At 38.7% G+C, this 16,089-nt stretch overlaps 1 protein-coding gene across 16 annotated transcripts in view; it reads left to right on the top strand.

Moving 5' to 3' along the window:
* The window catches only part of CAMK2D (calcium/calmodulin dependent protein kinase II delta), a 126,836-nt gene that overhangs the window by 88,382 nt on the left and 22,365 nt on the right, over positions 1–16,089 (top strand). For 5 of the 16 annotated variants that reach the window (XM_030946973.1, XM_030946971.1, XM_030946972.1 and 2 more), the window contains 7 exons: positions 3,293–3,376; positions 4,380–4,474; positions 4,745–4,867; positions 5,534–5,617; positions 6,282–6,324; positions 10,072–10,109; positions 15,510–15,569. In XM_030946973.1, the coding sequence (XP_030802833.1) occupies positions 3,293–3,376; positions 4,380–4,474; positions 4,745–4,867; positions 5,534–5,617; positions 6,282–6,324; positions 10,072–10,109; positions 15,510–15,569 (527 nt within the window). Of the gene's footprint in view, positions 1–3,292; positions 3,377–4,379; positions 4,475–4,744; positions 4,868–5,533; positions 5,618–6,281; positions 6,325–7,355; positions 7,367–10,071; positions 10,110–11,663; positions 11,697–15,509; positions 15,570–16,089 lie in introns of all 16 variants that reach the window. The other 11 variants (XM_030946978.1, XM_030946976.1, XM_030946983.1 and 8 more) reach the window with 5 other exon arrangements.

Here is a 16,089-nt window from a genome sequence, read left to right as displayed (position 1 = left end):
GAGGGAGACTGGTGGTTTCCCCCTCAGATGACTGAGGAATAAGGCAGTAGGGTAATACTGCTGAATGTACCTGCCCAGGCATCAGAACATTTTGTCTGAACAGGTCTCTGTCAGCTGGAAACACCTGAAAAATTGATTCTGAAGCACTTTGGGATGTGACTTCAATGAAAGGGAAAATAGGAGGGATTGAGCACCTGAGGCTGTAGCCAGACACTAATTACAGATTACTTGTTACAGTTAATAGATGCCTCAAGGAGAATGGTGGAAAATGTTTAGTACTGGTAATTTTAAACAGTAGTGCATGTACAGTTGTGATACACGTGTCTCACGTACCACCCTCTTTGAACAGATGTGAAGCATGGGGAAAAATTTATTATAAATCCCAGGTGGAAAAACATACAGAATAAAATATTTATAGCAGCTGCCTATTCTCCCTTAGAGGAGCTAGAAAGTGCAGTTTGCAATGGAACAAAGTAGTTGGAGGCTTGGAACAGAGGCAGAAAAGTTTTCCTGGACAGTGAGTTGGGAGGTTGAGTGTTCACAGCTATAAGTACATGTAGATGCACAGGCAGTGCCATTGGACATATGTTGGCAGCTTTATAAGCCAGCCTGTTGTTTTAAATCCAGCCTTTTTATAAATGGATTTCAGTAATCCACAAAAGACAGAGGAGATTGCTCTTGCACATCAACAAACAGACTAGTACAAAAGGAGTGGAATAGAAACAAGGCAAAACACAAGTGGTTTGTTACAATAGCAAAAGCATCAGGTAAACAGGAAGCATCTCAAGAAAAAATCAGCAGATTGAAGTTGACTTCAGGACTATTTTCTGTACATAGTGTACCTGCAGGTGATGCAGAGGAGGTTGCAATGCCCTGGAAAATCTTGCACTTGGGTTTTTTTTCTGTCATTTGGTTCTTGTGAAATGCTTGGTTTAGACTCATAGCATCATGAGGACTTGGGAGAAGGGAACAGAATGTCTTTAAAATATACATGTAAGGAGAAGTTAACAAGGTAATGAAAAGCAAGTAGCCTGAAGGGGGTCTTTCTTTTAAAAACTGTGTCAGTCAATAGGGTAAGTGGGTTCTGTACATTTTTGGAACTTGCTCTGCAGAATGTGTCCAGAAGAGTGGTCTGAGTTCCTGGCTTCAGCTTTAGGAGTTCATTAGCAGGGCAGAACATGAACTCCAGTGGACTGGGCATTTGGAACTTTTTCTCACTTTCTTTCATAAGATTTTTCTGCTTTCTACTGGATTCTGCAGCACTTAGTGACTCATGGTTTGCTCTGATTCTAATTATAGCTCTGCATCAGTATGCTCTTCTTTATTTTTTCTTTTTTTTTTCTCTTTATTCTGGTGTAGTCCTCTGGTGTGATGGTCTCTTTTCTGCTTGAACCATGGCTGTGCCTCAGCAGGAAACTGGCTTGAACTCTGTGTTTGAATGCAGGGAATACTTTCAAACTGTGTTTGAATACAGGGAATACTTTCTTGGTTTGCGCGTTTGCAAAACAAACTTGTTCCTTGCCTATTTGTAGAAAGCCTGACAGGGTTTAGTTGAAACCTGCCACCCTCTTTAGCAGGTGCTTAATGTACTGGGGACATGTTGGGCAGGTTGAGCTCAACAAAGCACGGATTTTGTCTTGGATTTTCTCTTGGTTCTCTGGACGCTTGGAGAAATCATATGAGTTTAGGAGTACAAGGTGTTGCAATCTCTTCTAGGCACTGCACAGTCACAGTTTCCAGCTTTGCAAATTGCTTTAGCTAATGGAGTTACTACAAGCAGCAAAACTTTTCTGAAAAGTACACACTTGTTTGGGGGTCCCTCTGAGCAGTTACAAAATAACTTGATATATGACAGTTACCTACTTCCTTGTGTTTTTGTTGGTTTTTTTTAAACTGAAATTAGGGCTGTGTACCCTTCTGTGTGTGCTGCTCTAAACCACTCAGAATATTGAGGAGAGATTATTTTACTAGAGGATGTAGTGACAGGACAAGTAGGAATCACTTGAAACTGAAAGAGAGTAGGTTTAGATCAGATAATAGGAGCAAATTGTTCCCTGTGAGGCTGGTGAGGCCCTGGCACAGGTTGCCCAGAGAAGCTGTTGCTGCCCCATCCCTGGAAGTGTCCAAGGCCAGGGACAAGGTTTGGAGCAACCTGGTCTAGTGGGAGGTGTCCCTGCCCATGGCAGGGGGTTGGAACAAGATGATTTTTAAGGTCCTTTCAATCCAAACCGTTCTGTGGTTCTGTGTACTAAAACTATACCAATTATTTCAGTTTAGATCTGTTTGGTTTCTTCATTGAGAGATAAGGTTAGCTAAGTACTATACTTATTTTTGCTCTAGAGTTTATTTTCAAATCTTGCCTAGTAATGTTCATTGAGCTGTGGTAAGTTTTAAACTCAAGATGACTTTGCTTCCCCTTTCAAATGAGCACTGCACCCAAGAAGAGATATGAAACAGCACTCTATTTAAAGCTACTTAGAACATCTATTTTTCAGCTTCTCTGAGGAGCTTAAGATATGTTTCCTGTGTGATAGTACTCCTTAACAATTCATAGCTTCCATATCTGGAGCCTGCAAAAAACAAGCTTATTTTTCATGACCATATTTTAGCTCTTTTCTCAGTAGAATTTACAAAATGTGTTCCTTCATTTCCTCCTCCCACTCCCAAGTAATTGGTGACTGCAGGGCAAAGGCTTCTTTTTTTCTGTAGCTGTACACTTTATATGTTATCACTGTCTCTCATGAGTTTTGTGGAATCCAGGGTGATAGTGCACAAATGGCATGTGGTCCTTCATGAAAGCCACCAAATTCTCACCTCTCAGGAATTCCCAAGCATTTATTTTAGGCCAAGATGCCTGAAAGAGCAGAGTACTCACTGAAATGGTGCAGACTGTTAATGGTCATTAAGTTTTTATCTGTTACAGTGTCCTAAGAAAAGTAATGTTTATACCTACTTTTTGCAGTTCTGCTCAGAGAGGTAGCACTGCTGGTAATGAATAAAGGATGAAGAACATATAAATTTTAAAGGCCAGATTGCTTCAGAGATGCTTCCTGTAAACTTTTCTTAAGAGGTTTCCAGAAGTGGAATGACTTGGCAGAAATGAGTTCTGCAGTGGAAAGATCAGATTAGATGTAGCTCTAATTTTGTGCAACCTATATCTACTTAGAAATAGGGTACAGTGGCTACATGCATACATATATCTGCTTACATATAGGGTGTAGTAGCTGCCCCTCTGCTTACTTTCTGCAGAGCACATACAGGTTTTGACCAGAGTTGCCTTGCCTTTTGACAGGCTTTGCTGGTACTCCAGGATACCTTTCTCCAGAAGTGTTACGAAAAGATCCTTATGGAAAACCTGTGGATATGTGGGCATGTGGTAAGAAGTTGTTCTGAGAGTCATATTCAGTCCACTGTAAAGTGTCTTAAGGGTCAGAAATTATATCCAGGATACATGATATTGTGCATCAGAAAATAGGTTTTTAATAAAATTCAGTATTAATTTCTAGCAGAGGTGATTGGAATTTTTGTTACCCTACAAGCTTCTTTTTAAAAAAATTATTTACTAAGTTCTTTTATCATGGCATTCTTGGCCATGTCTACACAACACACTTTGAAAGAGTATTCAAAGAATAACTCTAGGTGTATGGTGCCTCATTAGTTAGTAAACACACCAGTTCATACTGTGAGCTGGACATTTAGTTTTGGTTCACAAGGAGCCTAAAATTCGGTCTGACCAATATACCCCATCTGCAGGTATAAACCACAAAATTAAATGTTTTCTGAACTGGAGGTCAGAGCATCCACTTCTCAAAACTGCCTTCTGAGGCACTGGCAAGTGGCAGCTCCCCAGCTGAGAACAGGGGCTGGTGTCCTTATTTCACTTCTACCCACACTTAGTGTGTAGTTTATCTATGAAAACTTTGTTCAGTCAGTCAGAGCGCATCATCTCTGTCAGACTAGCAGGTGGTCTTTTCAATTTCCTATTGACCAAATACAGACAAATTTCAGTTTCCTGAATTTGCTTTGCATGAGAATAGTTATAACTGAATCTTTCAGACACCAACATAAGCCATGATAAAGCCATAAGTAAAGAATGCATTTTCCTAGAACATCCAGAATCATGGAATGTTATTTCTCCAGGTAGATAAACATTTCCAGTGTTCCTAATCTGATGTTGTCAAATGCACATTATTGCCCGTGTTTTCCATAAGAGGTTACCTTGTCAACCCCACTTCTACTGTTTTCCCCAGCCTGAAGGGGCAGTATTTCTCCCATCCCAGTGGCTGGGATGATGCTCACGAGCCTTTTGTTTTATGGTTGTTAGGTGCAAAATTCATTTCTGCAGTTTGTTCCTTAACACTGGTGTGAATTTTCTGCAGGAGTCATTCTGTACATCCTCCTGGTGGGATACCCTCCCTTCTGGGATGAAGACCAGCACAGGCTTTACCAGCAGATCAAGGCTGGTGCTTATGATGTATGTACCATACTCTATTTGTTCAGTTATTTGTAATTGTTTCCTAGAGGGAAAAGCTAAGAACTGATGAGGTGGTGGCATATGAATTCTGCAACATCATCTAATCATATTATGTTAAACAGACAAGATGTTGGTTGTTTATAAATGATGATGAGGTAAAGGCAGAGCCTTATAATTTTTAAGCTCTTGAATCCAGCAGTGGATCCCTTAGGTGAAATTGTGTAAAGATTCTACAAGACAATATACATATGTATGTATTTTTTTCTGAAGTTCCCCTCACCAGAATGGGACACAGTGACTCCTGAAGCAAAAGACCTTATCAATAAAATGCTCACCATCAATCCAGCAAAACGTATCACAGCATCAGAAGCACTAAAGCATCCATGGATCTGTGTAAGTAATTTCCACAGGTTCAACACAATCACTTGGCAGACAAATCAGTTTATGGTTTGCTTCAGCATGAAGTACTGAGTGTGTTTAGAGAAGAACTTCTGTTCTTGTTCATGCAGCTGTGTAACTATAAATTGTTAAATTATAATTACACAGATATGATCAATAGTGATCTGTATTTATAGAGATCCCAGCTTGGGGTAAGATTTTTGCAAATTTATCTCCTTTGCCTTGACTGTGTTGTGCAGAACGTTCCCTGTGAAAATTAGAGTTATTTTAAATTCTCAGTGAGAAGAAAGTGCAGGAAAGTAACTGAGTTAGATAATGCTTTGCATCTTCATTTCCCTGAAATCATTCAGATAAAGATGAAATGTGCAGGCAGGGAATTAAAGGACTTGTGAAAAGTCAATTTGCAGGTAGCAGAGGCTGCCTGGCTGTTCCTGGATCCAGGACTTTTCTCTGTTCTCAGTATATTCCACACCAAGACTTTTCAAGTGGACTTTACACATGGAAAAGGCTGAGTAAAAAGAACACAATGGCTTAGTCAGACAAGGTAGAAATTAAAGGCCCAAGGTGGGGACCATGGGTTGTAATATGTGTGTTGTAGAGTAAACAAACCATAAACAGCTGGCTGGGTGCCTTAAAATAATTATTTTCTTCTTCTCTCAGCAACGTTCTACTGTTGCCTCTATGATGCACAGACAAGAAACTGTAGATTGCTTGAAGAAATTCAATGCAAGAAGAAAACTAAAGGTAAGAAAGAAAACTTCGCTTGTGCAAAACAAATGGTCTCTGTGCAGAGTTTTTCTAGATATTATTCTTAAATGACCTATTGATAGAAGATCAGCTTTTGACTTGAAGATCTTAAAATTTCCATGAAAGTGAATAGAATTTGGCTTTTCTTTTATAATTCAAAACTATAATAATCCTCTGTATTTAGATAAACTAAAGGTATGCTCTTGAAGGAAAATCCTTAAGGTTATTCTTCTGAACTATGCTTTGTTTTTTCTTGGCCAGATATGATAACTTTGCAGATGTGAACTTGTCTAATGTGTACATTACAAATAAGCTCCTATTCCTCCCTAAAAAAAAAATCTAAGAACAATAGTAAAGTCTCTTTCATGTTAATCTATGTATTTTGAATAATTGCTGAGCCTCTGAATACTCCTGGCTTGTGCATTACATACTGGCAGTTGGTAAATATTTGGATATCAAGATTGCTGATAGGTGTGTAATTAAGATTAAATTATGATTTATGCACTCATGGCATATGAGAGGAAGCACACAGATAATCCATTCTCTCAGAGTTAATTCAGTAATTAGTGCCATTTACTCGTGTATTTTCCTTTTTGTTGTGTTGGCATTAGGAGTTTTACACATGTGTCATGCTAATTTGAGAAAATGTGTGTGTACACAGGGGGCCATTTTGACAACAATGCTGGCTACCAGAAATTTCTCAGGTATGTTCATTGAGGTCCAGATCGATGCAGTCTTTATATTTTAATGTCTGTGAAGGCTGAGGTCCAGTTAGGACTCATTCAGGAGTGTCTAAGTGTAATATATATCATGTTATTTCCTGTGATGAAGCAAACAAGAATTTAATCTCTTTGGGCCAAAGAAATTCTCTTACAGGAGACAATCTGAATTTTCTGTAGAATTTGAGCTCCTTCCCTGCTTTTTGATTGTTACCTGTCAAAGACAGGCAGCATTTTCGTGCCTATTTTGTGCAGGCAAATTGAAAGTTGTGCATATAGCTCCACATGCACAAGTATCACCAAACAACATTTAGAGCTTACATATTTTTATATATGTGAAAAGCCATTCCATGATTCTGTTGCATCCTGTATTAAAAATATCATCAGTACACATTCATCTCTTCATTGCTTTGCTAAGGAGTAAGAAATTTAGTAACATGAGTCCCCATTTTCTTTCTAATGCCCAGCAGTGCCTAGCTGATGTAAGAAGAGTTCTTTCCTCTTCATGAAACAGTTTTGTCTTGATGGCTCTGGAGATGTAGATCTTACACTAAACAAGCTCTAATAGCAAAAGCTAAAATTGCTCTTAGCAGAGTTAGAATTGTCCAAAGTAGTAGAATTGCCAAAATATTGATGCTGTGTTGAATTTTTCATTTTGCCATTTGAGATTTCCAGTGAATAGTGAAATAGAACACCAGATTTAAAAATCAGTAATTTTACATATCCTCCTACACTGTGATGTAACTATTGGAGTGTAACATAAATTACTGTACAGACAAAAACATGATAGTGCTCTGGGCATGTTTCGAATAATAATAAGCACTGACTCATCCAAAAACATTACATAATCACAAATGCAAGAACAACTTGTTCAATTTGCATAGTACTTGAAATACAATTTCTTTCTTAGTTAGGTTCCCTTTTTTAGTACACACCTATACACAGAGGACCACATTCATCTAAATTACCTTGAGTTAGTGCTTAATGAATTCCAGTGTCGGCCAATTAATTTAAAGGTGGGAAGGCTGTAGGCTGTCCTTTTTGTAAAAATGAATTACTGTTAAATATCAAACAAACAAATCATTCCTTGTCCCTTTTCATAACTGTCACTGTCTATATATGTAAGGATCAAATTCAACTTCCACGAACCAAAAAAGCTGAAGTAGTTTTAAACAGTATTTCAGCATGAAAAGCAAACAGGGCTTTTGGCTTTTTTTGGTTTTTTCACCTGACATCTCTTGTTTTACACCATAGCCACCTGTGTTTTTTCTTGATGACGTTTTACTTTTTCGGTTTCTTTATTCATTGTATTTCATTGCAAAACATGCTTATGAAGGTCATTTGTCCATAATGATGTGGTTATAAAAGTGTTTTACTTTCCTTTTTTTTCTTCCTTTTATGTGGAATGTGTATTTCTTGTGAGGTAAGACCCTCAGCACGTGAAAGGAACATCTTTTTTCTCTTCTCAATCCAAGCTGCTGTTTGTCCTCAGTCACTTTAATTTCTCCATGCTGTCACAAACCATTTGTTTCCAGTCTGCTTTCTGGCCTAGTAGCACTGCCTTAGGTTTTATTTTTAGCTCTTGCTTGTAGTTGCAAGAAATCTCTCATTGTGGGCTTAATTTAGAATATGCTGATTGCTATGCTCCTGCAAATTCTTGAAATATTTGATTTGTGTGCAGTATCTGTGATTAAAGAAAGATGAATCCAAATAGTATTAAAAATCCATTGCAGCCAACTCCAGCAGAGTGGTGGGATGTGTAGCAATCCATGCTGGGCACACTCCGAGGGACACAATAAATACTCAGTGTTATTGCTTGTGGTGCCCCCATTTTACTGCCTCTCATTTACCTGTTTACATAGAACATGTAGTCTTTGGCAAGCATCAAAAGAACTCAGAAGTTTCATGCACAAATTTAGTGAAAGGACCTACAGCAGTCTGTAAGATTTAATTTATGTTTTCCCATATTTTTATAAGGGCTAAGAGTGTAAAACAGGCTTTGAAAGCTATTAACTTCTGGGTTTTTTTGTCCTTAGGTTTCAGAAATATCTCCTTCCATTGCTTTCCCTAAATAAATTCCTGAAGGTAATGGAGTGCCCACAATATTTGTGGTAATGTAAAATCTAAGGCCCTCTTGCCTCAGGTCCTGAAAGCACACATTGCCTCAGGGAGTGTCCAGTCTCCAAAGTATGTGGAGAACAATTTGGTTTCAATATTTACATTCATGTTTCTTTCAATGAAAACATGCAGTGGTACTGCTGCACAATACAGGCCAATTTATTTTTGTTCATGTTAGCTGTAAGATGTGGCGTTGTGGGTGGTCTAATGGTAGTGTTGGCTGATGTCTATAGTTATTAAATTGCACTTGGAGGGCCGATATATAATGAAGTTAGAAACATCAACCTGGCTTCACTTTCCAGGGTTTATTTCATGTAAACAACGCAATAATGGACATTAGACATTTCTGTACAGTTGCTGAGGTGATTCTACATTTTCTGTGCTGTAAAATGAGCACTTAATGCAGATGTAGCTCAAAAATAAGCCACAATTACAAGAATTAGCTTTGAAGGTAAACCAGATACTCAGTAACTCCCATATCCTCAGCCAGCCTGAGCAGCTTTGGGCATGTGAGGTCCAATTGATTTGGAGTTTTGGAGGTTTTGTTAAGATAAGAATGCCAGTAACGATGGGTGCTCCATGTTGGGACTGTCTCCCCTGTATATAGAACAGCAATTTCTTCTGACCTGAGCTGTGGAGCACTTTCTGATGGGAAGATTGGGTCATAAACAATAATAAAACCCCAATAACAGCAGGCTTGTTGTGTAATTTATTATTCTTCAAGTCTTTGGCAGTGATTCACGAAGCCTTTACGCTTTAGTGAATAGTTTATATGGATTTGGTAGGTCAGCCAGCATGTATTTCTGCTGTGAATGTTTTCAGGTTCAGAGCTGGGCTGTGCTTGTTTGCACGTTAGCCTTCCAAATTTAGTAAATCCAAATTATTTGATGCCAGTTTTAAGTGGTGGAATTTAAAGTCTGGCACGTGAATAACATTATGACAAATGAAATTTTGAAGAAATTTGATCAGTGTACAACACGATTCAGAAAATAGCATGTTTTCTTCATTAGGAGCTGAAGCAAAGCCTAGAACTTATTATTGCCTCACAGGCAGCAACCCTCCGAAACAACCTTTCCCTAGCAAATCATTCTTCCTTTCCTCCTTGCAACTGTGCTGCCCTTTCATGCATGGAGGCTGATGCTGTCATGGTGGGAATGACAGAGAGGCATTGTGTATATTGGTACCATCACTGAGATACCAGTGGGCTCTGCAGACACCTGGTCCAAGTCCCTGCCATCAGAAAAATACCTTTTCACAGTCTTATCAAACTCTCCCTATCAACCAATAGGAATATATTGCAGTTGTGGAAATGGCTATAGCCAATGCTGCTGCTTTTACACTCACCCTGCTTCCATTTCCTCTCTGCCACCCAAGGAGCTCTCTCCTTGTAGAAGTACAGTCAACCTACAACTTTAGTCAATGGAAAAAGAGATCTTTGATAATCTTAAGGACTGGTGGGTTCCTAAAGATTTAATTCCCCATGCTCAGAGGAACAAAAGGAGGAAATAAAAGCTGAGGGCATACCTGGAGCAGGGAGGCACTGGGGGTTTGCTGCACAGCTGGGTGACCTCAGGAGAAACATCTGACACTGAAATTATTTGTCTCGTTTTACAGCAGCCAAGAGTTTACTGAAAAAGCCGGATGGAGTTAAGGTAGGTTCAACACCTGCTTTCCATTTCAAAGATAGATTCTTGGTCTCCACCTGTCTGTAACTTCTGCCAGGTTTTAGAATTGATCATTGCTATTTCTTTCCTTCATAGATTCTGTTAGTAAGTGCCTCTCAGCAGCTATTTGGAGTGGTTCAAGTTAGTAGCTGAAGCTTAGAAATGAAATAAAACAAATACTCGAAAAGCCAGCACTAAGTAAGCAGAAGATAGAAAAGTACTGGAGAAAATGCTTTTTCTTGCTTTTTTAATGAACAGTGATTATGTAATTAATGACACAGAATTATCAATTAACTTGTGAATAATGGTTTGGTGGTGGGCTTTTTAGGCATCACTGTTTATGTGCAGCTCTGTTGCCTCTTTGTTTCCCCTTGACTTTCCATTAGATTTGGTGGAAGATCAAAAGTGTATGTGTAGGCTTGGCTCCACATGAGGTGTGTTCTGCCAGATGTACTTGCTATATTTGGCAGAACTTGAGGGGTTTACTGTCTCAGATCAGCTCATCCTGACTAAGAGACCTTGCTAAGAAGGGAACATTTTGGCAGCTTTCGTACATGACTTAGAGCTCCTGTTCTCACGTCACCAGACCCTGCAGGAGGAGAGATGCTTCACAAGTGAAAGTTCTGCATAAATACTTGGGGGGAAAAAAAAAAACAAAACAAAACCCCATTCAGCAGAAAACATATTTTGTTTTTTTTTTCTCAGAGGACTCTTAAAGACTAATGTAATGCTATAATGCTTCAAGCTTTCATTGTAAGATTCAAAAGATATTCTTCTGTGCTCTGTGTGTTTATTCAGAAGGGTGTCTTTGACCTGAATTTTAGTTTTCTATTTAATCTTAATGTCTTACTTTAATAAAACATTATAAATACTTGCTTAAATACCACATTCACAGTATATTTGTGCCTGCTGTCTGACAAATGCACTTTGCCAATCAAAAAATCCCAAGCCTGACCCACAAAGAAATGAGTACAGTACCATTGCATTGCTTCTCACTGCCAAGCAGTGGAGATCCCAGTCACATGGAGAAGAACACATTTGGAACAATTCTATCACTGCTGGAAAACCCCGACCATGTTTCATTGTGGAATAGATAAAATTTATGCACTCTCTCTGACCATTTTCGTTTTTAAATATCATTCCTCCTACAGGTCTATGATGCTATTTGTTCTATCGCAATCTCAATTATAATATGGGAAACAATTGTTGCCAAAATTTTGCCTAAATTTCACCTGTTGGGATTCAGTTCTTTGGTTTTCAGCACATGTTATGTATCTGCTGTTAGTCTGCATGGTCATGTGGAGCAAAGGGAGTAAATGTACATCTGGGGAAATCTGTTTTTGTTGTTGCTGTTGTTGAGATGCTGTTATTGAGATATTCTGTAGCATTTTTCCACCCCTTCCAACAGCTGTAGCTGTCTTTTTCGTATTAAAAAAAAAAAAAAAAGCCAAAAGAGAAATATACTGTACTCCATGCATTGATACTGCAAATCCAACCAGTCATGTTTTCTTCTTTTCCTTTCTCTCTGACTGGTCAATTCAGAAAAGGAAGTCCAGTTCGAGTGTTCAGATGATGGTGAGGATCTTTATCGACAGATTTTTTTTCCTCCTGTGAAACGTTCACACTTAGAAATCAAACAGTTGCATTTAGCTTTGTTAACTTACTGTGAGAACTGCAAGACTTTAAAGTACAACCTTGTGAATTTTAAGCCTGCAGTTGCTATATGCCATCCACAGTGAATTGTTCAGCCATTCCTTCAAACAAGTCTTTACTTTTTTTTAACCTGGGGACATAAAAAGCCAAAAAAGTAGATGTAACATCAGCCAATGCAGCTGTTCTTAGTAAATAAGAATAGTAACAAAATAGTAATCTTGTAACAGCCTTCTCTTTGTTTTTAAAACCTCCTTATTTCAAAAGCTAATAATATTAATATTGTAAAATGTAACACAAAACAAATTCCACAGTGATACGGTACTGCATTAATTGAGTCACTGTAGCCCAAGATGCCATGCTAGATGCTCAGGAGTAAAAAAGCCAATTTCCCAGCCTTCCCACACTAGTTTCCCAGCTAGCTTGCTCTGCAGCTCAGGGCTGTCCCCCAAGGTGTCCCAGCTGACAGTCTCAATAACTTTCCTTCCTCCTCAACATACTCTCCAGTCTTGTGTTCATTTGGGCTCCGTGACCCCACACGGTAACTTCCTCTCTTGCTCTTGGTGGTGGTTTTGAACGTGACCTTTGAGGTGCTCGTGAGGATGGGCTCTGCCTGCTGCTGCTGCCAGCAGAGAGAAGGCAAAGGGCCCTCATCCACATCTTTCACTGGGAAGCCAAATCTCCTTGGGAAGCAAAAACTGCTGGTCAGGCGTGAGCAGCCGTGCAGTTCTGTAGGTAAATCCTCTGTTCCTTGGATGAATGCAGAATTCCAGTGGCAGGAGCCTCAGCATCCAAAGGAAGGGCACTGGGAAGGTGCAATGTGGTTATTGCCAGGATCCCAAACCTCAGGTGTGCGTTAAGTCTTTGGTACAGAAGTAGTGTGTGAAAGGTAAAGCCCCAAGATACAGGCCTTATTTGTTAAAATATTTTCATATTCTGTGGAAAAAAGGCCAATCAGGATACTAGAGTTGTGCCCAGCTGTTTGGAGTGCATGTGTGTCTGTCCTGCACTACTGTCACACCTCAAAGTGACTTTTGGCAAGTGATGCAGCAATAAAACATTCTCCTTCACAACAAACAGAAGGACACTGGTTAAGCATGAATCAGCTTTGAAGGAACTGTTTCATATGACAATATTGTAATCCTTTTGAAGTGGTTTCCCTTTGGTGTTAGAAATACATGCAAGATGCACCATGTGTTCCTAGATTAATGTCTCTTTCTATGAGAGAGAAAACATGTACAGCTTATTGCTGTTTTCTTGCAAAGTTTCAAAGGGTTTTACCAAGTTCTGTTTACGTGGAAGAAATAACTGTATTGTGAATCACGTTCTCTCTCTCTCTCTTCCTGATGAGTCCTGGATTCTCAATATCTCACTGAAGAAGTTTTGAATAGATTTCCTGCAGTGTACAGCAGTAGCTGTAATGAATATTGTTTATTTTCATAGGGCTTTCACCAAGGGAGTATGGACCAAAGCCTGCTCTCCTTACTCAGGCAAAATTGGAATTGAACTTTGACTAGCCTGTTTTCTTTATGTGTTCAACCAAGAGCACTCATTTGGGATACCACTTGGGTTTTTGTATTAAGCTGCTACTGAATAGGACTGTATGAAATCTGGTGAAATCTTCGTTTCTTTCCTTATGTTTTTCCTTTATGTCTATTTGCTTTGTGCTAAGGTCTTTTTAATCTAGTCTCTCAATGACTACACTGACACAAAAATATGAATCTGTAGTTATGCAACTCAATATGCAATTTTTGTCTTGCTTGGAAGGTTTAGTCTGCTGTCAAGCAGCTTTGTTTGTGTTCCCACTCTTCTACAGATCTCCAGTAGATCTTTCATTTACTGAAATGGGTGAGGTTTTCTTTAAAGTTTTTTCCTGAGTAAGGAGTTCAGGGTTCTGCCCATCTCAGAATCCCATAAATACCAAAGCAAGTAAAATACTTGCCAATACTTAAATCTCCCCGTGGAAGACTTTGTGCACAAAGGTGTTTGTTCTCTCCCTGTCCTGACTTCAGACAATCCTACAGCTTACAGCTGTAATTGTGCATAGAGAAATGAAATTTATTTGGCAATGAGTAAGCCAAGTCAGGGCATAATCAATACTGACTCATATGTTCTCTTAATAACAATTTCTGCAGAAAGATCATTGTTTAAAAAATAACTGCTCCTCATCCTCCTGCTGTAGAGTATCATGAACTTTGCTTTTAAATCAAAGAAAATTATTTTTATTCTATATGGGAAAACAGTATCTATCACAAGTATTATTAAATAACATTTAGTGTCTACATAATGTTCCGTGATTAACTAACAAAACTACTTTATATTCTTCAAAGCCAGTTAAATGCTGGTTAAAAATTAGCAAATGTGCGGTCTGTAATTCATTACTACAAATGCTGTGGACATTTCCATAATTTAAACGTATCCAAGTAAGATTCACTTCAGCTGCAGGCTCAGTTCCTGAAATCCACAAGTCAGCTGCCATGCCTGGCCCAAATTAAAATAATCATCATAAAGTGCTGAGGACATGGAGTCTGTGAATTTCATTTCTTTCCATTCCATAAAGTTGATTACATTTTTAGGAAAATCCATTAACAAAACAATTTCAGGCATTTCTGGTTTTGCTTTGCACACTTACTACTAAGTACTATAACTAGAAGGTTCAGTAGAACTTGGTTTTTTGGATTAAAGTCTTTTCAGATCATCTGTATCTAGACACCTAGTTCTGCATGATGCTTTGGACCACCCTTGTTAAAATTAGATATGACCAAAATGTACATAATATTTTTCCTCATTATTGAGAGAGGAGAAAATACGTCTTTTAAACCAGTTTGACAATACTTGAATCTTGCTTCTTAGTGCATGTAAAAAGTGGCTCACTACATTATTTTTAGTATTTCTGTTCTTCACATACTCCATGGTATTAATGAAAGTTAAATCTTAAAAAATGGATTTAAAGGATCAGATACTTTGAAACTTCCTGCTGAGCAGTTTAATTGGAATTAATATTTTGTACCGATAAAAGCCAGAAGGTGTAGCACTATGCTAAGCATAAGAGACATTGTGAGGACCTATATGTAAACTTAAACAGACAGGTGCTGATGGCTGGAGTAAGGCTGCAGGTACCATAGTGGGAAACCTGGTGCTTCCAAGTCACAGTACCAGCACTGAGAAGCTGCCAGTGATTTTCTGCTAAAAATAGCACCACAAAAGTTCAGGGGGCACAAGTCTCTTTCTAGCCTCAGTCACATTTATTCCAAAGTGGAATCAGAAGCCAGTAGAACAAATTACAGATTCTTGAAGCACTACAAATACTCAAATGTTATTTATGGTAGGGATAATTCATTAAAAATAAAGAACTATTGGATGCAATGACCGAACACCATTGCATGTCACGAAATGGCAGTGACTATTTAGGACTTTAATTCCTTATTCTTCTTAAACCTGCTTAGCTGCTACTTAAGGGCTCTCTGCTAAGTGTCTCAGCTGAAGTCATCCATCCCTTATCTAGACCTTGGTGCAAGGCTCTGGCAGCACGTGGGGAGGAGCTGCCAGCTGGCTCCTGGAGTTAGTGTCAGTGTTCCTGCAAGTTCCTAAGTTCATCTTTCTGTATTCTTTATTTCCATATCTATATCTATCTATAGATACCGATACCTGTCTATAGATGTTGTGCGCAGAGATATAGATACGGTGCCTACCGCGAGTTCTAAGGCCTGTCTGTTTCTGTTTTCTGCATACCTACAGATAAACAACAAAACCAACGTGGTAACCAGCCCCAAGGAAAATATTCCTACCCCGGCGCTGGTATACCTGGAATTTTCCTTCTCATGCTATCTGGAAGTTTTTGACTGTCTTCTGTTTGTTCTTCCTTTTTTTTTTTTTTTTTTTCTTTTTTGCTTTTTCATGCATTTACTCTGTTTGCTTTCTAAAAACAGGTTTTGGAAAACCTTTTTGTTTGAATTATGCTGTCTTTTTTTTGTGAGGAAACCCATTAGAGCGTGTTTATTGACAGAAAATGTTAAATGGAAGCTGGATGCGGTAGAGTCGTAGCATTTGTAACCGTAGCTGAATTTTTTGCATGCTGTGCCAGAAAGTGAGTAGAATGCGCTTGGTGTTGCTCTTAGCTCTTTGCCTGATGACTGTTGCCACCTTCTAATGCTAACCTTTTGCACCAACTAAATCTTTTAAAACCAGCTCTATTATTTTCTCAGCTTTGTCTTAGTTAAAGTGTTGACATCCAGGAGAGCTAACAGGATTATTACTAGGCTGCCATAAAACAGACCTTATTCAGATTTTCATTCCATATTTCCTGAAACTCAGCAGG

This window comes from Camarhynchus parvulus, chromosome 4 (genome assembly GCF_901933205.1).
Source record: "Camarhynchus parvulus chromosome 4, STF_HiC, whole genome shotgun sequence".
Classification (NCBI taxonomy): domain Eukaryota; kingdom Metazoa; phylum Chordata; class Aves; order Passeriformes; family Thraupidae; genus Camarhynchus; species Camarhynchus parvulus.
This window is presented reverse-complemented; position numbering and strand designations above follow the sequence as displayed.